The 25449-nt window shown below is 48.3% G+C and overlaps 1 protein-coding gene across 6 annotated transcripts in view; it reads right to left on the bottom strand.

The window, feature by feature from the left end:
* Positions 1–25449, bottom strand: part of TIAM1 (TIAM Rac1 associated GEF 1) — a 472990-nt gene that overhangs the window by 22161 nt on the left and 425380 nt on the right. For 5 of the 6 annotated variants that reach the window (XM_045284949.1, XM_045284951.1, XM_004711286.2 and 2 more), the window contains exons 17-20: positions 11750–11929; positions 9985–10053; positions 9564–9689; positions 1710–1818 (exon numbers count right to left, since the gene is read on the bottom strand). In XM_045284949.1, the coding sequence (XP_045140884.1) occupies positions 1710–1818; positions 9564–9689; positions 9985–10053; positions 11750–11929 (484 nt within the window). Of the gene's footprint in view, positions 1–1709; positions 1819–9563; positions 9690–9984; positions 10054–11749; positions 11930–20222; positions 20506–25449 lie in introns of those variants that run through there. The other variant, XM_030888694.2, reaches the window with a different exon arrangement.

A 25449-nucleotide genomic window follows, 5' to 3' on the forward strand; every position in this document is an offset into this window, starting at 1 on the left:
AAGGAAGGAAGGAAGGAAGGAAGGAAGGAAGGAAGGAAGGAAGGAAGGAAGCCAGGTCTGTGTCAGACACCGGACAAGGAAGCGGTGCGCCCTTCTGCACAGTCCTGTGCCGAACGGGAGCCCTGCCCTGCGGCACCATCCGCACCATGAGGCCCGTGGGTGTCGGAGGCAGCTCGGCTGTCGTGAAGCGGGCTCTGACGCATGGCGCCCCGTGTGTTTCAGAGTAGAATGTGCTAGCGGGATTTGCAATGGCTGATTGCTCCAGAGCTGATCACCAGTCCTTTCTTCTGAGGCTCCCCGTGGTGAACTCCAAACGGCCCACCTTTTCAGTTAGCGCTGAGTGCTAACTCAATGAAACGGCCCAGTGACCATATTTTCTACGGAAAAAGCATCAAGTCAAGCCCACTGCCGCTGAGTCGATTTCAACTGAGAAGAGACCCTATGGGCAGAGAAGATCGGCCCCACAGGGTGTCCGAGCTGTCGATCCTCACAGAAGCAGACTGCCTCCTCTTTCCCCCGTGCCGTGGCTGGTGGGTCAGAGCTACGGACACTTATTCCCTGCGGCTGATTTCAAAGAAACGCAAGCAATTCTCTTTAGTGCCAAATGTGAACATGTGGAATTGGTACATTATGTATACACTGGGGGGCACAATGGGCAGCTCTTTATATGGGAGGGGGAGACATCAAGTCACCCTGACCCATAGCACCCGCTATCACAGAGTACCACTGGCCCTGTGGATGTACGATGCTGTCGATCTTCCCAGGAGCAGAAAACCTCAACTTCCCTGAGAGGTGACTGGTGGGGGCAAACTGCGGACCTCATGACTCAAAGCCTAGTGTGTAACCACTATGCCTCCGAGCCCCCGAGCCCCTTGTAAAACAGCCACAGTTGAGTCTTGAGAAAAGGCAGGGCGCTTTCCAGAAACCCTCGGAAATCAAACTTTCTATGGACTCTACTGTTTACCAGGGAAATGTGTCTTTCTTTCTTTCGTTGAAAAACCTACACAAACCGCAACACCTGGATAAGGCTTATGGCAGAAACCTGCAGCTCCATCGGCGGTGGGACACGTGCTAGACCTGAGAAGACAAGGCCACCCCAAGCCCTTCCAGGCTCTCGAAGGAACAGCCACACCTGCCCCTGGAGCACCGCTCCTGCCCAGGTGCTCTCAGAGGAGCGCCTCGTGTTCTCAGGACACTGAAGAAAAGCAGACGGCAAACAGAGTCGACTCCAGGCCGTGGGAGAGACGTGATGGCCACGGAGTCATTTCCATGAATGGTGACCAGTGGCCGTGGTGACTGTGATCAGCCCCCTAGGAACAAACCGGGTGAAGAGGAGAGGGCACGGCACAGAAAGGCACACGCCGCTGGGTCAGATATTAATGAAGGGCAAGCGGAATAAGAGGGCAATTTCCTCCACTCCTGCGTTTGACATTAACTGCAAAATAACCTGTCCACTTTGATCAAACACATGTAGCTGAGTCACACGTCCCTGACAGGAAAACAGCCCGAAGCACTCATTCAGAATCTGAATGCCGTGCCCAGAGGCGTACGTGAATGCATGTCGTTTCTCAGTGCCGGTACCCATCTCTGTGGTTTCTTGGAACATCTCTGCCACACCAACGACCCCGTCCCAAAGCCCACCAACCACGGTGAGCGACCTGAGTGAGAATGCCCCCCACCCAGAGGGGCCGGGGCCCTGCACGCCTTACCTTTCACCAAAACCTTGGGGACTTTTGTGTGGCTGGCGCAGAAGGCACTGTAGAGCTTGAAGCGGTCGGCGTAATACAGGAAAGATCCCCCGAGCGAGAACAGGACCTTCTGGATGTGATGAGAAAGAGCAGCGTCAGATCATGTTTGTGGTTATGGGCCAGTTTCAGCAAGCTGCAACCAGGGAGCTCGCCCCGCCCCCGATCTTCCGCACAGCTCAGCCTCATGCTCGCTTGTGGGGTCCTTCTGTGCCCGCTGAGGCTCCTGTGACCCCTCAGAGAAGGGGTGCGGCTGACAGACTGGCCCAGCGGATGCCCGAGCTTGTCTTCCCGGTATTTACAGTGCGACGACACGGGTCTGCCAAGGCGTGCGCCTTTTAATGAGCTACCTGGAGATGTTTCTTATGCGGCCGAGGGACTACCTAGGGCATTTTGGGAAAGGCGGAAAGCTCTTGAGTACTCTCAATTAGGTTCTGTCGGGAGGTGGAAGTGGCACATGTCATAACACGGGGACCGTCCCATCAGCTGCTGCGGAGTGAAGGACCTCAGGACAACCTGCGTGGGTCAGCGCCGAGGTGTGCCCCCAGGGCTTTCAATGGACACCCTCAGGGGTAGACCCCCAGGCCTTTCTGCCATGGTGCCGCTGGGTGGACTAGAACCTTGAACAGCCTGGCAGGCTGCTGAGCGATGGTAACTGTTGACAGGCCCCCCAAACACTCCAGGGAATGCTCCCTGTCCCCGAGTGAAAGAAACAGAAGTAGGTTTCCCCAACCACTAGACCTCCATCCCCATTTCTCTTCTAACAGGGAGCATATAAGAATATATGCATTATTATTAATAAAAGAAACATGTTCCATTCTGGGAATTAGGTACTGTCTCACTAACCCACAACACTGCTGCCCATATGACTGACTAAGATGAAAGGAAGCGTCTTTTCCTACCAGGCCATTGGTATGTCTGAAGTACGCGATTTCACACACACACACACACACACACACACACACACACACACACACGAAACAGGCCCCAGGGAAATCTCTTCTGTACACTTCACAATGAGCTAATCTTGTTCCGGTCAAGAGAGATACTCCTTTTGTATACTGTATCTACTCGTGTATAAGCCGAGTTTTTCTGCACATTTTTAATGCTGTTTTTGTGGTAAAATTAGGTCCCTTGGCTGATATTGGGGTTGGCTTATCCTCGAGTACATACGAAACTTAAAATTAAAAGCAAGGTCCCAAGCATGGAAATAAAATTTAGAATATAAGTGATCAATTGGATTCCCCAAAGGTTCAATTGTATAATGAACAACTCAGAGTCTGTACTGACTCGCACCCTCACCTCCAAATGTTTTAGACCATATACTTGCTAGGGAGAGGTCTACATGACCGTGCGCTGTGAGGGGCAGAACTGTGTCCTCCGATTGATAGGTGAACACTCATAAGCATTTTGGTATGCCAGGGTATAGCGCTACATATGTGTTTATGTGTACTGCTCACACACCCATGAAGAGAAGAGCACACAGGGGCAGAAGCATGAAAACGTCCTGGCCATCATGAAATATGTGAGGGAAAGAGCCACTGGGTCTCATGGTGCAGGACCACGTTCTTAGGGTCCGCTGGCATAGCATTGTCCACAAAGACAATATTCTACACCCTAGTCAGTGAGTAGCAACGGGCTGCTAAAAGCTTCTGAGCGACCATCCACAATGGAGCTAGTCTCCCCCTGTCCGGAACACGAGAGAATGACGAGCATGGGCGAATGGGCGGCACATGGAACAATTGGTTGAAAGGACCCACAATCCTAGCCTCAGTGGTTCTGAGACCAGAAGAACTAGGTGGTACCCAGCTACCACTGCTCACTGCTCTGAAGAGGCTCCTAACAGGCAGTCCTGGATAGAGTGGGAGAAAAATGTGGAACTACAACCAGTAGGAAAGATCAGGCTACTGGTCTTTTTAATTTCACTAAAGAGACTAGAGCGGTGATGCTCAACCTTCCTAATGCTGCAACCCTTTCACATAGTTCCTCCAACAGAAAAGTGGGTGAAAGGAGGCATCAGACAGTGCAAGACGTAGCAAAATAGTAATGATTTATAAATTACCAAGGGTTCATGAAAGAGGGTGAGGGTGAGAGGGGAAAAATGAGGAGCTGATACCAAGGGCTCAAGTGGAAAGCAAATGTTTTGAGAATGATGATGGCAACAAATGTACAAATGTGTTTGACACAATGATGGATGGATGAGTTGTGATGAGTTGTACGAGCCCGCAATAAAATGATTAGGAAAAAAAGAGGTATTTCCCTAACAACTGCCTATTAAGTGCAATGTGAACTCCTTGCTCTAGCTAGTCTTTGTTTTATAATAAATAAATGTAGACGTCTAATGTGAAAAAAATACAGTGCCTCATGTTGTGGTGACTCCCCAACCATAAATTATTTTCCTTGCTACTTCATCACTGTCACTTTGCTACTGTTAGGAATTGGGTGACCCCTGTGGCAGGGTCGTTCGACCCCCAAAGGGTCATGACCCCCAGGTTGAGAACCGCTAGACTAGAGGAACTCTGAGACAATGGCCCTTAGTCAGCCGTCAGGCTTCGTGCCTTTCTTACGGCTCAACTTTCAGGCAAACAACAGCCCTATAGAGTGCTCAGGGACACATTCTCTCGAACAACCCGTCCTATGAACTCCAAGGGCAGCACGTGCCCAGGGTTGAAGCTCACAAGGCAGAAGGGATCGGAATGAAGGACGAAGGGAAACCGGAAGCGCAGAAGGAAGTGGGAAGTAGCATTGTGAGGACTGCGATCGCGTCACCAACCCACATGTGTCTGAACTGCAGAACAGAAAACCAACGGGCTCCCGGTACTTTCACCCAAATCATCAAGAAGTTCCTCAGGGAGAAGAGTTGCCACGTGAAGACGTGTGGACAAGCCAAGGAATGTCCAGGGCAACCAGAAGCTGGGAGAGGATAGAGGGGCTCTTGCCCCAGAACTGAGCAGGCCTAGCCCTGCGGATACTCTGACTTGGCCCTCCTGGCCTCCAGACCACGAGGCACCACCTTTCTGCTGTTACAGCTGCCCGGTCCGCAGTGTGTTGTTACAGCAGCTGTCAGAAGCACACACATCTCCCTTTATGCCTCCATGTTCCCAAGTCCAGCCAGCTTAGAAAGTCTCCACAGGAGCAGACCGAACCCCAGAGTCACACTCGACAATCAAACCAGAAAGCTGTGGAAGAAAAAACCTCTTCTTGTAACCCTCATTTTCCTCATTCCAAAGTCATTCATTTGTTTAGTTCATGCCGTTTCCCTGAAAGCAAGACATCCCCTGAAAATAAGACCCACTTACAGTTTTGCCTCTTGCTGAAATATGACATCCCTCCGAAAATAAGACCTCCCTAAAAATAAGGCCCCCCAAAGCTACCGTAACCGCCGCGCAGCTCACTGTTGCCTGCAGCTTAGCCAGAGTAGACAGGTAGCGCGAGGTCTCTTAAACAATACACAATAAACGTGTACCGTATTCTTCATGGAAAAATAAGACATCCCCTGAAAATAAGACCTAGCACATCTTTGGGAGCAAAAATTAATATAAGACACTGTCTTATTTAGGGGGAAACAGGGTAGTTACAGAGCTGCTGCCATACAGCCGCTGTTGTTAGGGGCCCTCAAGTCGATTTGACTCAGCAATTCCACACGATAGAGGGATTCTGTGACTGTCATCTTTGCAAAAACAGGTCACCCTCCCACAGTCACTGGATGGGCCTGAACCACCAATCTCCAGTTACAGCAGAGTATCTAACTGTGGTGACACCAGGGCTCCTTACACCAGCTTCACACACTAACACTACAGCTACAATAGCATCAGGAACTAACTCTATGTCTACACTAACTTTACATACAAACACTACACACTAACATTATATACTAATATCTACACTAATGTTACATCTACACTAGCACTACATACAAATGCACCTACACTCATACACCAACACTAACACCTACACTAGCACTGCACCTACAGTAGCATTACACTAAGAGTACACCTAAGAAGCAGTACACACTAACACTACATCCATACATTACCACTACACACTAACACTGTATACTCATACTAACATCTACACTAGCATTACACACTAACATGACACCTACACTAATACTATACACCAACACTAACACCTACACTAGTATTGCACCTACGCTAGTATTACAGACCAACACTAACACCTACACTAGCATTGCACCTACACTAATATTACAGACTAACACTAACACCTACACTAGCATTGCACCTACACTAATATTATAGACCAACACTAACATCTACACTAGCATTACACCCACAGTAGCATTACACTAACATTACACCTACAGTAGCATTACATACTAACACTACATGTACACATTACACATTAACAGCTTCACTAACACTACATATTCATAAACATCTACACTAGCATTACACACACAAGTACTACACAACAGCACGAATATCTACACTAACAGTACACATTACCATTACATCTAAACTAGCATTACACACAAACACTAACCTCACATGCTAACATTACATCCACCAGCATCAGAAGTGATTCTAACTTCATGAAGTCCATGGAGAACTGCTTTTCTTCAGAAGAAGTGCAGTGCAGACAGTACAAAAGGACTCCCTCACTAAATGCTGCTAGAGAAACCAGGGTGGCTGTATGACCCCAAAGGGGGCGTTGCTTTGTTTATCATCCCATATACAAATTCAACTCAAAACAGATCACGGATCTCAATGAAAATCACAAAACTACAAAGTGGCTAGGAGAAAACATGAAATCTGTATGACCCTGACCCAGGCAAAGATTCCATCGCTGTCAAACTCCAAACACAAAAAGCAATCACAGAATGATACCTTGTGCTTCCTGAAAATTTATCACTGTCTGCTCTCTGAAGGGCCCTATTCAAAGAATGAAAAGAGCGGCCACAGAAGGGGAGACATTTTTACAAATTTATGTATCTAAGTCAAGAACCGGTATCTAGATTATACAAAGACATTTTCAAACGCAGTAATAAGGAAGTAAATGGACTAAAAAACTGCACAGAGACTTCACCAAGAATGACATACAGAAGACAAAGAAGTGCCTAAAAAGCTGTTCATCATCCTAAGACACTAGGTAAATAAGGCTGAAACAGCAATGACACCCCTTACATGTCTGGTAGAACGGCCACAAGTAAACAGCGTGATCGCATCAACCGTGGGGGGTGGAGCAGGACTGCTGGGGGAACGTACGAGGGCACGCCACCCTGGAAGAGCCTGGCAAGTCCTACAATACTAAGCACACACCTGCCCCGTGATGCAGCCACCCCACCCCGAGGCAGGTGCCTGAGAGAAAGGAAGGTGGGCACCAATGCTGGAAGCGGCTCCACTTGTCAGAGCCAAAACACCGACACGAACACCTGGAAACCACCGAAATCCCCATCCAAGGTGCAGGACCAAACAGAGGGATGCACCTACCGTGGAATACTCTTCCAACCGTGTAGGAAAAACCGGTTTTGAGAACTATTAAAGTACACTGCAACATGGATGGTTCTCAGAGTAACTATGGTAAGTTAAAGAGATAAATTCTTTTAAAAGGGACCTGCTGTAAGCTGCCACTATGTATAGTTCCAGGAAATGCACAATGATCTAAAGTGACATGGTGGTCTGGGGACTGCAGGCGGGAGGCAGGAGCTGGGAGGGTGGGAGAGAGAGTGCCCAGAAAGGGACAAGAGAAAACACATGGGGGTAGATGGTTATAACCATTACCTATAAAACCAGAAACCAAACTCAGTCATTGAGTCAATTACAATGCATAGCACTCTGGTGATGTAGTGGTGATGCATTGGGCTGCTAATCACAAGGTCAGGAGTTCAAGACCACCAACCACTCCATGGAAGAAAGATGAGGCTTTCTACTTCCATAAAGAGTTACTGTCTCTCAACAAAGCCCACATGGAAGAAGCATACCAGCCTGTGTGATCACAAGGTGCCGAAGGGATCAGTTATCAGGCATCAAAGAACAAAAAATAATATCATTGTGTGCTTATCTCCATGATACAATAGCTGAAGACAAATGGGTGCATAAGCAAATGTGGCGAAGAAAGCTGATGGTGCCATCTATCAACAGATATAGTGTCTGGGGTCTTAAAGGCTTGAAGGTAAACAAGTGGCCATCTAACTGAGAAGCAACAAAGCCCACATAGAAGAAGCACACCAGCCTGTGTGACCATGAGCTGTCAAAGAGATCAGGTATTGGGCATCATCAGAAAAAATTCATGTCATTGTGAATGAGTCGGGGAGTGCAGAGTGGAGACCCAAAGCCCATTTGCAGGCCACTGGACATCCCCAAACAGAAGGGTCTCGGGGAGGAGACCAGCCAGTCAGGGTACAATGTAGCAACGATGAAACATACAACTTTCCTCTAGTTCCCAAATGCTTCCTCCTCCCCCATTATCATGATCCCAATTCTACCTTACAAATCTGGCTAGACCAGAAGATGTGCACTGGTACAGATAGGAACTGGAAACACAGGGAATCCAGGGTGGATGATCCCTTCAGGACCAGTGGTGTGAGTGGTGATACTGGGAGGGTAGAGGGAGAGCGGGTTGGAAAGGGGGAACAGATGACAAGGATCTACATGTGACCTCCTCCCTGAGGGACAGACAACAGAAAAGTGGGCAAAGGGAGACGTTGGACAGGGCAAAAGATGACAAAATAATAATTTATAAATTATCAAGGGTTCATGAAGGAGGGGTGAGCGGGGAGGAAGGGGAAAAATGAGGGAGCTGATTCCAGGGGCTTATGTGGAGAGCATATGTTTTGGGAATGATGAGGGTAATGAATGTATGAATGTATGTACTTTATACAATTGCTGCATGTATGGATTGTGATAAGAGTTGTATGAGCCTCTAATAAAATGATTAAGAAAAATAAAGAGTTACTGTCTCAAAACCCTGTTCTACACTGTTAGGCTCACTGTGTTCTAGGAGTATACATCTGTCAAAATTTATTGTACAAAAACTGTACATTGCAGATATGTGCCCATTGTTTCAACAAACCTATGCTTTCCTTTCCTTTTGTATATGAGTGGCCTGTAAGCCCTGGCCAGGGCACATGGATGAAGGAACTGTGCTGCCTGGGTGTGCAGCACCGGCCATCTCTGCAGTAAAGGAAACCAGCCCAGGAGGAGGAAGCAAGCTGCGCACGGCCCAACGAAGGCATTAGCCATGCATCCTCCTAACGTGGAAGGACACTGTGTTCTGGAAGCTGTCTTCCGCTGGATAATGACCAGCACGCCCATTAAGCAAGCTTTCCTAGAACAGGACAAATGAATGCGGTTACTGGGAGACATGGGGTGCTATGCTACTTTGCTGATAGCAAATTACAGGACAAGGTGGCTGCAATTTCCAAAGCAGAAGCAAACAAATGCTCCACTTTAAGGCAAGTCGGTGGCAATGATTTTAGCTCCAGCCAGACAAACAAGACCTGGTCAGTGCCCTTCTTGGGGGCCCTTTAGGAACTGGCTCTCACCAGGGCAAGCCTAAGCCTAAGAACTCACCTAGGAGTGCATAGTGCCACCTGGGGAGTGTTAGCAGGGCACTCAACTTGACCCACAGGACAACCCACCCATGACATTAAAAAAAAAAAAAATCGACTCCAACTCATGGCAACACCGTTTTCCATGGCTGGTTTCTTAGGAGATCAGCAGGCCTTTCTTCTGAGGCTCCTCTGGCTGGACTCGAACCTGCAACCTTCCAGTTGACAGCAGAACACATTACACTGCTGGTGCCCCCAGTAGAGCCTTAGGAGGTGGCTCTGTGCTCTTTGAGGATGGGACTTACCTTAAACTGATCGACTCTCTCCAGTTTTTCCAAGTCAGGTACCAGCCGCACCCCATCTTCCAGAGTTTTGAGGAATTCCACTTGAAACTCTACCATTTCAGTTAGGTTTCCAAAGAGGACATCAAGCTGGAAAGTAAAAAAGAACTTCACCACCCTGTATTTCAGTGGGTTGTGGAAGTGTTCTCTGTATCTGATGGCCAACTCCCCCCCCCGCCCACCCAACCTTCTCCAGTGAAGGCAATGATCCCACCACCAGAGGGTGGGGCAGTTCTGCGACCTCCTAGTCTACCAGGCAATCAGGTGACCGACCCAGTGACTACAGTTGCTGGCCAGGCCATGCCTCAGCACCGAGTGGGCTCCCCACCCCTCCCTGGCTGACCCATCACAGGACCCTCCCCAGGCTCAGTCCATTTCACCAGACCTCATCCTGGGTGAGAAACGTTTCCTTTTGAAGAGGTTTCAGGTATCTCTCCATCAGACAGTTTAAGTCCTAAAGGTTGAGAGAAAATTGCATGAGTACAACTAAAAAAAAAATCCAACCAAATTCACTGTCATGGAGTCTGTTTCAACTCACAGCAACCCTACAGGACAGGGAAGACTTAACCCTGTGGACTTCTGGGACTGTACAAGGAGTCCTGGTGCCATACTGGTTATACATTGGGCTGCTAACTGCAAGGTCAGTGGTTCAAAACCAGCAGGTGCTCCTTGGGAGAAAGATGGAACTTTCTACTCCTGCAAAGAGTTAGTCTCAGAAACCCACAAGGGCAGTTCTACCCTGTCCTGTAGGATCACTATGAGTCGGCATCGACTCGATGGGGCTGAGTTTGGATGTTTGGGTTTGGTAAATTATTACGAGAGCAGTAAGTTTCATTTTTCTCCCAAGGAGCGGCTGGTGGTTTCAAACTGTTGACCTTTCAGTTAGCTGCCCAACTCTAAACCCACTATGCTGCCAGAGCTCCCAAAGAGTACAACTAAAAGCCTATCAAGAAAAAACAAGGTTAGGTTAAATGACAGCATCAGTCTTGGGAGTCCCTGAAGTCCATTGGAGTGGGGAAAAAACCACCTTTTCTGTAATGTCAAAGAGTAAAAATTTTAGGCTTTGCAAGTTGTATCATCTCTGGCTGCTATACAACTCTGCTGATGTACCAAAGCCACTGAATGAATGAGTGTGGCTGTGTGCCGATAAAACTTTATTTACAAACACAGGCAGCAGGTTGGGGTTAGGCCAACAGGCATACTTTACTGTTCTTTGACATAAAGAATAAAACAGCTCGTTAAAAACAAATCGCACCCTTTTAACACGAGGGATTTTAATGAAATGCCAGAGGAAGTGATGATACAGAGAAAACAGATTTAATTACCCTCTGCCTAGATTCAAAGTAGATTATAAAGACAATACCCTCATTTGTCAATCTGTTTTTCTGTAACCCAAATTCACTTTTGGTATTAGCTCAACAGCATAATTAGAAAGATTGCAGGGGCAAAGTACCATCATTTCCTCTGTCAATAACTCAGTTATAGTGACATAATTTCTTAATGCAGCATGCATCATCTAAGAAACCCAGTACCCGTCCATTAGCTTCTGTCTCACGGGGACTCTGCATGCATCAGAGCGGAACGGTCGTCCAGACTGTTTTCAAGGCTAATGCTTCGTAAGCAGATCACCAGGTCTTTCTTGCGAGGCTTATTCTGGGAGGACCCTACCTCTCATCTTTTAGTGAACAGCTTCGTGTGTTAACCACTGGCAACACCCAGAAAACGCACTTCCTGCCCTTGAGTTCCATTTCGGACTCTTGGCCACCCTATGTGACAGATTGGAACTGCCCCTGCGGGTTTCTGAGGCTATAAATCTTGACACAAACAGGAAGCCTCGTCGTTCTCCCCGGGAGAGGCTGGTAGGTTCAAACTGCTGACCTTGTGGTGAGCAGCCCCACGGGTAACCCAGTAGACCACAAGGGCTCTTTTGGCATTGCCCAGGGAGACTCCTAAACCAGGCATTTGAACATTTGGAATAAAAGCCAAATTCCATGTGAAAGACCAAGAAAGTGTTCACCCCATGGGCTTACTTAGTGGCTAGCCAGGGTTTTTTTTAAAAAAAATAAACATGTGAACACACAAACGAGGTCCCTCTCAAGAGGAAAGCAGGCCCCACGGGGAAGGGAGGGGGCAGGCCGAGCAAGCCGTACCTTCACGTAGGTGCGCTCCGTCTCCAGGAGCTCGCAGATGACCTTGCGAAGCTTGTCAGCGTCGGTGAGCTGTCTCATGGCTGCCAGCTGCGGGCCAGTGGGGTCCTGGGGAGATGGGCTCTGGTCTGAGGGGTTCATCTCATGCAGGCTGCGGCAAAAGGCAGCCACCTGGTCTGGACTCTGCAGAGCAGGGGTAAAAAGGCAAAGCGGAAGCATTTAGTCCTCATTAAAGGGCCTCATCTCAATCAACACCTGTCTCTCCTGAATGGGCGCTTCCTGCTTCCAGCTTAATGAGCTGCCACATCACACATTTCCCCAAACTGCTTCACACACTGGATGCTCATTCAACGCTCAGAACAACCATGATACCAATACCAGTACCGGATGCTGTCAAGTCACCCCAGCTCGTGGCAACCCCGGGCTGAGAAGAACTGAGCTCCAGAGAGCTGTCAATCGCTGCATTTCAAAAGCCAACAGCCAGGTCTTTCTTCCCAGGCACCTCTCGTTGGACTCCAACTTCCGAGCTTTCCATTCGGCGCTCAACTGCACTGCCCCGGACGCTCAACTGCACTGCCCCGGATGCTCAACTGCACTGCCCCGGACGCTCAACTGCACGGCCCCGGACGCTCAACTGCACTGCCCCGGGACTCCATCAGAATAGTGGTTCATGTTTACCGAGCAGTGTGCCAGGTACCGCTCTGATGCACGTAAACCCCAAGCCCAGGTGAGTGAAGGCCGGCGAACAGGTAAGAAAGCAGGGGCCCAGAGAAGGTATGTCTTTCTTCCAGGATTACACAGCTCCTCGGGAAGTAGCCGAGCTGGGAATTGGATCAGGCAGAGTGCCTCCAAGGCCTAAATTCTTCACCAGAACAAAACTTTTCTGAGGGAGATGGAGACACAGGCAAACTAATGCATTTGACCCAGGGTGCACGGCTTATTCATGAGCGGACCCTCAATTCAATGCACCGCGGACTATACTTTGCAATGCTGGAGACCGCTTTACAAGGTAAGGTCCTTCCAGGCGCAGCTAATAATTGGTACTGAGGTAACTTGGTGGACAAAGATATACATTCACACACTGAAGTCAAGTTTCCTATTGTGTCGGAAACATAAATGAAGTCTTGATGCATGCTATCATATGGACATGTCTTCAAAACCGTATGCTGAGTGAAAAATGTGAGACACAAAAGGGCAATTATATATGGTATTATTCTACATGAACTATCGCGTCTGGGCAAAAGCATAGAAAGTAAAGTTTCTTGGCAGTTGCCGGGATCTGTGGGAGGGAAAATGGGGAGGTCAGTGTACCCTCCAAAGCCAGCCCACCACGACCGAGTCCATTCTGAGCACAGTAATCCTAAAGGGCAGAAGAGAACCACTCCACACTTTCTGAGACGGACATCCTGATGGGAACAGACAGCCTCATCTTTCTCCTATGGAGCAGCTAGTGGGTTAGAACTGCTGGCCTTGTGGTTAGCAGCCCAACACTTAACCATTTGGAAAGGGAGAGTTGTGATGTCTATAACAACTGGGGGACTATAATTAATGCACTTGATTGTACATAGTAAACATGGCTGAAGTGGCGTGTGTCTATTACAAATACTCTACAATAAAAATGAAATCACCAATTAAGAAACTCAAAAAACACCCCCCAAAAGCATCCATCATCTCTTCATCCTTCCCAAAGGCAGGAGTAAGAATGAGAGTCAACGAAGCTGAGCACTGAACTTGATCTCAATGGTAGTGTTCATTCCACCCGACCTTTCCCAAGGATGACTCTGAAGAAGACCAGAGCCCAGCCCAGCCCAGCCCAGCCACTGTCCAAAAGATCCTGACTCATAGCGACCTTCCACATGGAAGGACAACTGCTCCTTAGGGGTTCTGAAACCATGACTGTGTACGGGAGCGGACGCCCCCCCCTTCTGCACGCCCCCCCCACCCCACCACACACACACACACACCTTCTGCACCCCCCCCCCCACACACACACACACCTCTTTCTACTGCAGTGAAAATGGTGGGGTTGAATCTCTAAGTTTGTCTTAAGCAGCCCGGAGCTTAAGTGACTGAGCCATAGAAAAACTAGAGAAATTGTTGTTACGATTTTAAAATTTAGGATTCTAGGATCCCAAATTCCAGCATTTCAAGTTAAGCAAGACAGTTCTCCAAATGTCGGCTGCCTAGAAACAACCAACCAACCAAACAGAAAAACACCATCAGAGTTCTCCATAGCAGCTGTACCTGGGAGCTTCCGACTATCCCAATACCCGGCGCCCAGCCACGCAAAGCCAACGGACATCCCCGTGGTGGTGTGTGCGGGCAATCAGGGCTTCCTTACACAGGGGGTTGGAGTCACAATCAACTCGAGAGTGGTGAGTTTGTTTTTTATTTATTTATTTTAAATGAACCAGTCCATTCCACTTGACCCCTGGCTGAGAATTTGAATTTCTACCACCAGATACATGGAATCAGAATCTACATTTTTACAAGACCCCCGATGCAGCTTGGTGTATCTAGACATGCGCGTCACCTGGGGATCTGTAAGAATCCCCTGCGTTCCTGTTAAGATGTACACTCTGACTCCGTATGTCCGAGATGGAATGGACAACTTTCAGCAGGTAGTCAAATGAGAACGGGCCTATTTGAGACCTGGCTCTTTAAAGCTGGTCCTCCAGTGGCTCCCATGGATATCTTGGAGCACAAACCCTAGCTTGTTGCCAGAGGCAGCACTGCCCACCCTGCACCGTCCTCAGTCATGATTCTGTTGTTACAGCCACTGTGTCCATCCATCCCCGTGAGGATTTGCCTGTTTCACGGACCCTCCACTTTACCAAGCATGCGGTTTTGTGCCAGGGACTGGCTTCTCCTGATAACATGTCCAAAGGACGCGAGAAAAGGTCTCAACATCCTTACTTTTCAGGAGCATTGTGGCTAAACTTCCTTCAAACCAGGGTTGTTTGTTATTATTTTGGCCATCTGGCGTCCTTCAAAATTCTTCTATAACACCGTGGTTCAAAGGCATCGCTTCTTTTCCAGGCTTCCTTATTCACCGTCCCGCTTGCACATGCATGTGAGGCAAAGGAAAATGCCCAGGCTTGGGACAGGCACACACTAGTCCTCCACGCACGCCAGCTTGGCCCTTAAACGCTTACAGCAGGCCTTGTGCAGCAGAGAGGCCCAATGCCTGATGTCGCTGAGTTTCTTGCCTGCTGCTTCATGAGCGTTGACTACAGATCCAAGCAAAATGCACTCCTTGACACTGCACCCTTTGGGGTGTCTGCTGTTTATCGGGGTGTCTGTTCACCCAGCTGTGAGGGTTTGGGTCATCATTTACATTGAGTTATAATCCACACTGAAGGCTGTAGTCTTTATTTCGATGAGTAAATATTTCAAGTCCTCTTCCTTTTTTGCAAGCAAGGTTATGTTGTGTGATCTGCATAGCACAGGTGGTGAGGGAGCCTCCTCCCGTCCCAAGGTCCTTGGATGTTCGGATCTGTTTGTTCCATATGTCTCTCCCCTCCTTCTATTGTCTAGTTCAACTCAAGATGCACAAGCATTTCCCCTAAGTACCTGTGTACGTAGACTTCTACCACCCACCTGTCCTGGAGGAAAATGAGGAACATCCTCCCCCAAACTGTGCTTGGTTTACAGGGGATGACTTCAAGCGTTACAGGGTCTGACTGCTTTAGACGGTGCTCTTGGCTGGAATCTTTATGAAAGCAGATTGCCACATGCTTCTTCCACGTACGGCTGGGCAAGTTCATGCTGCCAATCATTCCGTTAGTAGGTGACTGTACAGCAAAAGCCAAAACCAGGTACTGTCTACAAATCCATTTTCAAACACAGAGAAAGACCACTGCCTCATATTCGCATGTCTTTCTCTCGCAGGGCTTCAAACCAGTTCTTCTCAATTCAATCACGGCAAATGGCACTAAACCGAATAACCCAAATTTGTAAAGTGTAGATATCCTGGAACAATAATTAACAGGAAAAATTACAGATTGATGGCCTGCTAGAAACGTAATCTCGCTCTTAGAAAACGAGAGCAGTGTGCGTACTGCGTAACACCCAACCCTCTTGTTGGCAACAGCACATCCCTGATCAGAGATGGCAGCCGACCTCGCCAGTTTGTGTGCTGCTCTTCAGAGCCCTGGCAATAGTCCAGTCTCCCACACGGGCGCCTTGCAGGGCTCCCTCTCCCTCTCCCAACTCCCCCACTCCAGGGCTTTGACTAATACATTTCCTGTTCTGGTTATTGTTTCACTCCACCTAGATTTAAAAAATGTATTTCTGAATTCACGACCACAACCCTAACTGAACGGGCCTGAAGTCTTGTTTCCTCTTTACTGAAGCGGCAAGGAAACACTAAAACAAACAAACAAAAACAACCCAAGCCCACTGCCACCGAGTCAATTAAGACTCACAGTGACTCTCCGGGAGCAGACAGCCTCATCTTTCTCCCGAGGAGTGAGTAACTGATAGATTTAAACAGTCCCATGTGGAACCCACACCACCACCAGGGGTCCTTTCTGAAATGGAAAGAACAATCAAATTACAGCACAAAGTTATGGAAACTCAACCAAAAGGGTAGATTAGCAGCAGTGTCATGACAAGAGAGAGTACAGCCAGGATCCTAATCTGCAGAGTCATTATCCTGATTCTCTTCTACTACTTATCTCAGTTTATGTACTGCTACTGCTAAACCTAGTCCGACAGGCCAGCAAGCAGCTATCCCTTACAGGAGTTCTCGTAGGTTCTATTTGGAAGTGTCTCCCTCAGACCCTGAACTCACTCACAAGGAATGTTCCTGCAAGTGACCCCCTGGAGAGGTGAACTGTATGGTGTGTGATTCAGTAAACCTATTTATAAAGGGAAAACAACTTGGATTTTAGTGAAAGTAGTTTCAGTAGAAATAAATGAAATAGTTCCATCCTTCGAAACTGTATGCAAGTCCTTTACATGGTCCAGTGGTCATTGTAATAGTCAACTGGATTGTAATATAGTCATGTTGGAGGCCAGAAAAGGGAACCCTCCCCCAAAGGGAAATTCACAGACAGAGAATGCTGACACCTGACAATAACAACTATCTTCCCTGGACCCTTAGGCTGCACTCTCCTATTCTGCTTGGATTGGGCACCTAGCAAAGAAACCGAACACAACAAACGTATGACCGGCACCTTCATTTACACAGAGTTTTTCTAGTGTCCCCAATAAAACCACAGCCCTTCATGCAAACACAAATAGTATCAGAGTGACAATTCATGACAGATACACCATCCTCACAATCCCCTCAGCGGTTCAGAAAACCCCTCCCTATTTTCATTATTCAGGTGAGTTGCCCAAACAAGAAACGCATGGACCTGCAAGTGACACGTCCCTGCACAGCCACAATGGGTAGTCCACCGTTCTCAGCCACCTCTGGACACAATAATGGAGGGTGACTAGGGGATAGTTTCGGGGTTTTCAGTCAATTTTCCCCCACCATAAATAGCTTGAGATTTCCATTTTTAAGCCTGTCAGTCAGGTTCCTGATTTAGATTGTCTAAAGTTCACCAGCTCCAAGGTCTGGCATCCTAAGTTTTAAGCAAGCCCTTGGGAAAACTGAGATCAGCGGGATGTGGGTTAGGGCTACTCAAAATACAGCTGTCTCCCGCTCAACCATCTTCCTCAACAGCCCCAGTTACTCACCTCTCTCCCGCCTCACCTCTCACCATGTCCTAGCAGAGTCCTGGGTTATTTTAGGAAATGCCATGAACATCCCAGGAATCACGGAGAACCCCCCTGGGTCACCCCCTGACAGTTTAGAGCCCTAGGCATCCCTTCCTTAGGAGGCACATTCCTAAACAGATGGATTGATTTAGTCAGGGGGTCTCTGAGGTGGAGCAGGGGCAAAGCTATTCCTCCACTGCCATCCTGTACCGATTCAAGGTGTCAGCGCTCAGGCTGTCACAGGCACCCAGTCAAAATGAACCCAGGGTCAAATGAACCAGTTCAGATGAACACTCGCAATTATGTCATTTAAGCCGAATACTTCTAAACACAGAATTCTGAGGCACATAAGTACTGTCAAAGGCTCTTAACAACATTTTTGTCCTGGGGGAAATATATATATATATAATAAAGTAATAATAATTTGAAGGACGTATAGACTACCTCTAGTCCCTGGGTGGTACAAATAATTATTACACTCGATGGCTTATTGAAAAGCCAGTGGCTCAAGCCCATCTGAGACACCCTGAAAGTATCTGGGGTACAAATGAGACCCTAGTGAAAACTCCAAACCTATGGCCTTCTACAAATGGAGTGCATGGAATGTAAGCTCGAATACAGAAGGTCTAACGATCTCATTGTGAACAATCGGCCACTGAACCAAAACAAACCCCTTGCAGGGCAGAGCTCTGCTCTGACATGCATGGAGCTGCCATGAGATCAAGGGGCTTTTGCTGCATGTTGCAAACTATCTCTAATGTAGAAATTTTCTTATGGTGGCCAAGCTTTAAAATCCTCTCTCTCCTTAGTGTGAGCAAACTTCTCCACGTCAAAGTCTATGGAATAACGTCACCACGCAGTTCCCTAACTCCTGCAGGTAAGGGGGGGGGGGGGGGCAGCATTCTCCTGCTCTATGGCGGACAGGAGGCGGCCTCTTGCCTTTCAGACACCAAACAGTGTAGCCCGAAGTGCCCAGAAAGGTAGATTCTCAACGAACTTCCAAAGCCGCGCTTCCTGGGGCTTGTTGTGGTTGCCACAGTCCAGTTGGCCCCATTCACACACAATGTTTACGTAATGGGAGGAAATGCTGCCCGGTCCTACGACTTACTGTGAAGGGATGCAGACAGGACCACTGTTAGCTACAAGGGTTTCACTGGCTGCTGTGTTGGTAGAAGGGGCCCAGGTCTCTCTTCCTAGTTCACCTTGGTCCTAAAGCTCCATGGACAGGACACATGAGACGCGCCAGCAGGGAATCGAACCATGGTCTCCCGTGAGGATTCTACTACTGAATCCAGCTGTATGACAAGCAGCTAAGCCTCGTGGGAGCAAGAGGCCAGCTGAGGAGTCTCCAATGGGAGAAGTAGAAAGCTCGCTCCACTCAAGGTCTGCAATCAGTCACCCTGGAAACCAAGAAGCACTCCAGGGCATCTGAGAACTGCCCGTCTAAAAACTGTTAAAAAGAGCAGCACAAAGCTTTTCCACGGTCAGGACTGAGAATTGGCCTGCCAACGGGGAGAGGAGCAGGGGACAACTGCCGGGAGAAATGGGCCACTTCCACAGAGGTCAGCGGGAGCTCGGTGTTTATAGTGTCCCTTTCTTCCTGTGCAAGATGAAAATAAAGTACAAAGGGGGGGGGGGGGCATGCAGGAGGGGGGATGGGCGCAACAGCTACTCCTGCTGACCAGCTGTTTAAGCGCTTCCTGTTATGCAACCACTAAAGGCCTTTTTCATAGTTCAGAGTTCCAAAGCGATCATCCTTGGAGTCTAACTGATCCATCACATCCCACAGATTTAAAAGGGCTTGGAGTGACCTAAATGTACGCCTTTATTTAAGCCTTTTGGGAGTCAAATACCAAAGCAATGCACTACATCACTTCAGAGGCGATTAAGAGCAACCTCCCCAGCACTGACCATCACCAGGGTGCCATCACCAAGGTACCATCACCAGGGTGCCATCACCAGGGTGCCATCCCCTTTTCAGCAACCTTCCCAGAAGAAATGGCCCAGGAGCACCAAGGCTCATCTGGATAAAGCAGGCACGCACATACCTGTTGACGCTCAAGCTGGGTTAAAATACAAAAAATGAATACATAATCCATGCCTGCTCACTAATATCATCAACACTTCAGGGTGTCATGTCATTTTATCAAATTGTTCTTGCCATGAATTCACTGGGTTTTCTCGGTTATTTTTGGATTTTAAACTTTTCGCCGTGATTTAGGTTCACAGAGCAGATCACCATTTGCTAGAGGGCCTGAACTGCTCACGATGTACGTCGGCTGATGTTCGGCGATGAATACACTCCCCCAAGCCAATATACACTTCCCCCCGATCTTCTCAACAAAGCATGCATTTAAGAAAAAAATGAGACTCAGGAGTTTAACCCAAGAGGCCGGCAGAACCCCCTCCCTTCCAGGCTGCGGGTTGAACGTTCAGATTCTACCCAAGCAAAAACAGCCCGGCACACTCAAAAGCCCCAAACCCCGAAAGGAAACATTTAAACATCATATAGTAAAAGGACACACATCCTGCACCACACCACTCTGCCTTTTCCCACCAGAAGGAGAGACCAATGGATTGATGCAAATTCGACTCCACACCAACTGCTGACCTCTCAAAGCGATCGTCGACAGATGAAACCAGAGAGGAAAGGATAACATAGGGACCCGCCCAATTATGACCTTCTGGTTAGAAAACAAATCCACTGAAAGTCGTAACATGCGCATGGCTAGCAAAACAGAATTCACATGGCAAACGTGCTCACCAGATTCAGCGTCCGATACAGAGAGCCACCGGACCTGTCATCATTTGCGATCCTGGACTTGCGCTTGAATTTCCACAAGGCAGACATCATCGGGAACACGGTCTCATGGTAACTCTACCACCTGACATGGTCAGCACACACACACAAGTTTCTTAAAATACTCCTGAGCAGCCAAAGCCTTCCAGTCGGGAGAGAGCATCCTCACACAGACAGCCCGTGCTGGCTCTGCCCTGAAAACCTAGGGGCGCGGCTGGGTGGGGAGAAGGTAGTGAGGCGCCGAAACAGCACCGGGAACCAGAGCTCAGGCTGTGGCTGCACCTGGCTGAACTGCGAAAGTCCCAACAGGAAAGAAAGCAAAGAGGAAGCTGGCCCCCACCCCCCTCAGGGATGTGAGCTGGGCCAGCCCGCAGACCCAGACCAGCTGACTGGCCAGTGCTGGCTCTTCCCAGGACTATTCAACCCAGAGCCCCAACCTGCCAGGCTCCCACAACTCGGAAGACCCCACCTCGCTGACTCCCAGGTTTGCTAGTTTATGTTTGTTACGAAAGCAGATTATTTATTTCAGAGACAATAACAATGTTGAGGGACAACAAATTCCCGAAGTCTTCCTGCAGAATGGAAATGTTCTGGAAAGGACTCCAGTACATTTGCCGCATGGAAAACAAAATCACAGCTGCTGGGGTGCCGGACACAGACTGTCCGGCGCTAATTAGCATGTATTTCCAGACACAAGAGTTTTTGATTAGAAGCAGAGGAAACCAGTAGCCAGTGGTGACAGGCTCTTTGGAGGTTGTCACCCACAGTCCCCAGAGGAAGGAGGTGGCTCACAAAGAGAAAGCTGCCAGACTGCCCCTGCAGTGTGTGGGTCCCACCCCCACCCCCTAGGGTGTGACATTCCAGGGACCCCAGGACTCGACAACAAGTGGGGAATTATGTACTTGCTCAGTCCTGAAAGGCTGTGCGCAGCCCCGAAATGGCTACTTAACAAAGGCGAAAACTGCCTGCGACTCCAGCATGCATTCTCTTCATCCTTCCCCCTAGCCTCTGAAAGAGCTTCCTTTAGAACAGAACAGCAAAATGCGAAAGAAGAAAGAAACAACCTACACATATTCCGCTGGAATTTTAAAATTATGTTATCAGCTGTTGATGCCCCACCCCCAGCCTGGTCATCATTCCGGACAGGGGAATGAACGCAGCTCTCCTTGTGTGCAGGGTCTTGTAACTGAGCGAATTCACTTTCAGTTTATGCTCAAGAACATTCCATATGGATACAGGAGATGCGACGAAAGATACTTAACTGGAACCAAGCTGCTTAAAGGCACTTCTTATTCCTACTTTAAACCACAGTAAGAGAAAGGAAGATACTCGGAGATTTGAAGCAGAAGAAAATAGTTAAGATGCTAATGACTAGGACTCTAATTAACCTACAGTACCACGAATGAATTAGCTCCTTTGTTCTTTTACGGAAACTGAGTGGAAAGCAAATGGTTTACCAATATTTAATAAGCAGTCAAGCCACGTGCTTTCCAGTCAGTTTCCATTCATGGCAACCCCACGCATTTCACAGAGCAGACCTCAGTTCCGGGGGGATTCCCATGGCTGATGGCCAGGCCTTTCTTCTGAGGTGGCTCTGGGTAGATTGGAGAGCAAATGTCTGGTTAGCAAAATAACTGCAAGCAACGCCCAACTGTCACTGAGTCCATTCTGACTCATGATGGGTGTGCCAGGGCAGCACCGGGATCCACAGCGTGTCAATGCCGGTTGTGCCAGGGCAGCACCGGGATCCATAGCGTGTCAATGCCAGTTGTGCCAGGGCAGCACCAGGATCCACAGCGTGCCAATGCTGGTTGTTCAGATGTAGATAGATGGCCAGACCTTTCTTCAGACGCATCGCTGGGTAGACTTGAACCTCCAACCACCAGTCAAGAGTGTTAACCATTTGCACTGCCCATCCCACTGAAATTCACTGTTATACAGTTGAATGCCACTCATGGGGACCAGGGACTCCTTCAATACAAGTCCTTACGCATCTGGCCCTGGGCCATAAGACACAGCTGTTGACAACACAAGGCCTAGTGTGCGTCTGCTGTGGCCACCAAGGAGCTATGTGGTCTTCATCCTGCCCAGCCCCTCATCTACAAAGGAAGGGAGAGGGGAGTCTCTCCCCCAGAGAGAGGTGTTGTGAAACAGTTCCAGTCGACTAGGTAACCATTACCCAGTCTCCACCTGTTTACTCCATGACAGGTCTGAAATCGCCTACATGAGAAATGCCATTCACTGGAGGCTCTTTCAGTGGAGTGATTTGGATTGAACAATAAAATATTTCAGATAAAGAACATTAAATCTGCATCACGGCCAAATTAGGTAGTCATTCTGGGTACAGAATTACACCAACTATCAGCTGCTGTAGCGTCACTTCCAACTCCTGGCAACCCCAGGGAGTACAGGGGGGGACTGCTCCCTCCACAGGCTGTTCAACGGCTGCGAGCTTTCACAAGGAAATTGTCATGTTTCTGTTTTTCTGGAGTGCTTCAGGGTAGATTTGAACTGCTAAACTGGGATGGTTAGGGATTATGTCAACAGGATACTCCTGGTTGGGGGTGGAGTCAAACCTGCCCATCAAGTGGTAACCTGATGGCACCTCCTTGGGGGTGTGACCTTTTGTGTAAGAGCAAAATCCGCAGAGCCAAGTCCTCTTCGTCCCTTTGCCTTCCTGCTTGCTAGAGTTCTGTGCTTGTCTCCAGGGGTGGTTCCAGGCGGCCTGTCTGACCCCCAGAGCTGTAGGCATGCTGCCATGTTTCCCGGGACCTTGGATCCCTGGGACTCTGCGAAGCTGCACTCACCAGCTCATGACCCCCTGCTTCCCACTGCACCTGTTGGCATCAGGAGCCTGCGGCTCCGTGTGTCTGAAGAGGGCCTGGCTTGCATTGGACCTGTGGACGCGAGATGGACTGGCGGGGTGTCTCCTTGATATGCGATTACTTCTTAATGACATACAGTTCTTACCTAGATGTCGCTGGGTTTGCGTCTGTAAACAATCCAGCCTAACACATAAGTTTAGTTAGTGCTCAGATGCTTACCGATTTATGCCACAGAATCATACCACCTCAAAACCCATTGCCTTCAGGTGGATTCACATTCAGAGCCACCCTGTACAGGGTTCCCAAAGCTCTAAATCTATACAGGACCAGACAGCTTTCTCCCACGGGACAGCTGGTGGCTATGAACTGCCCACCATATGGCTAGCGGTCCAGCACTTAACCAACAGCACCACCAGGGCTCCTTATAGAATTACACAGTGCCTCCTATATCCCATCAAACTCTTACTGCCATCAAATGAATGGCGACTCATAGAAATCCTATAGGACTGCCCTGTGGGTTTCCTGACAACCAGCAATTCATAAGCATAGAAAGACCCATCTTTCCTCCTACGAAGCAGCTAGTAGTTTTGAACTGCTGACCTTGCAGTTACCAGCCCAACTTGTATCCACTATGCCATCACAGCTCTTAGACAATCTAGCAGCAATGAACACATACCGCTGGATAAGATGTGGTCCACTGCATGAACTGAAAGCTTACTCAGATATCCACACAATCTTGTCATCGTTAATTTGGGAGGAAACCATGCCATCGCCTGTTCTTAACCTGGACCTTCCCTGCTTCAGGCCTGTCAATAACATTTCAGGGTTCTGTTCCCAAGGGGAGGTACCATGAAATCAGAGAGACACACCGACCAATCAACCGAACCCCAGGGGCCTCGTCCTTGCTTTGTGATAACCGAGTGTTGTTATAAACACCAGGTAGGACCTCGTGACTCTGCCGTTTAAACGGAAGCCATCGCTCTCAAAACCCACCAGGGGAAGGGAACATGGCACTGTCGCAAGGAGCTAAAGATGATCGAAGGTACAAAGTATTCAGAACCAAATGTTTTGGACACGAGAAAAATAGCTTCCTTCAAATCAAATTTGAGATGGAGGAATTACATATTTTCTACAACAGAGTAATTAGCGAATTTCCTTAACCCTGTCATGATGCAATTGTTTTTAGCTTTGAATTTTTTTGGTCAAAGCATGTGTTTTCATTAATGGAAGACACCTGAATCGTGGACCGTTTCTGAAATTCTGGGAGGAAACAGGGACTTCGTCTTCTACATATATGGAACACAGATGTCCTTCTGGACCCTGGGGATAGGGTCATGTGGGGCACTTGTATCTCTCTGGACTCGGGTAAAATTAAACGGAATGTACTTATTACCCTGGACTCAGGGATTAGATTATATGCTGGGATGTATGTCCCTCTCCCCGCAGGGGGAGTTGGTAGCATTAACATACGTCCCCCGGGGCTCTGCACCACCCTTCAGCAGGGGCATACAAATCAGGGCACCTGAAATGCTGAATTCCCAGGAATGTGGAATCATTATAAGCAAGGCGTTTTCCAAAAATGCAGAAAAGCCTGGAAACGTTTAAAAACCTTACCTCCTAGTAAACAAAGCCACAAGAGACAAACGTCATTTTTGTAAAATCATGCCTCCAGGATGCATGGCCTCATGTGCGCAATATGACACACACCTATTTCTTCCTGCTGTACTCCAGGGGGCTTCAAAGGGGTGGTGGGAAAACTCCACTGCCTTTTAATTCCGTGTCCCCGCAGGCTTTCTGAAGCCCTCCTCGCTGCCCACATTGTGGACCAGAAAGGCAAGGTCTGTTTCTCGTGAGGGTGACGGAGCCCTCCACAGGAGTGGGCAAGGAAGCAGAAGGGGGACGTGAATTAAAGCAACGACTTGGTGGGTTTGGGTTGGTTGGTTGGCTTTAAATGAAACATGTGTTTCCATTCGTCTGCTCTGTAATTAAAAATCAACAACATAAACTCCTTTAATCTAGATATTAAAATTGCTTTCAAATATTAAATTTAGTACCGTGCCTAACTTAAAAAGACATTGAGGATGACAATCATATGGTGGTGAAAGAGATTCTGAAAGACATCCAATCAGATGCACCCAAGAGAATCCTATAGAAAAGCGCATGCCCACAGACAAGAAAGAAAACACACAGAAACACAGCTTTAATAATCACTATGCAGAGGGAAGAGTGTTGCCATGAGCAGCGTTTTCCCATAGAGATATCACTTGAAAAACCAGTTGTTCCAAGACAAAAAATTTCTTCCCAGACTTTTAAATATCGATAGTGGTCTTTTCTTTCTTACTCATTGTGTTAGTCTAGGTACTGTA

Source organism: Echinops telfairi, unplaced genomic scaffold (genome assembly GCF_000313985.2).
Source record: "Echinops telfairi isolate 266 unplaced genomic scaffold, ASM31398v2 ScPeMD7_7469;HRSCAF=8507_0, whole genome shotgun sequence".
NCBI lineage: Eukaryota > Metazoa > Chordata > Mammalia > Afrosoricida > Tenrecidae > Echinops > Echinops telfairi.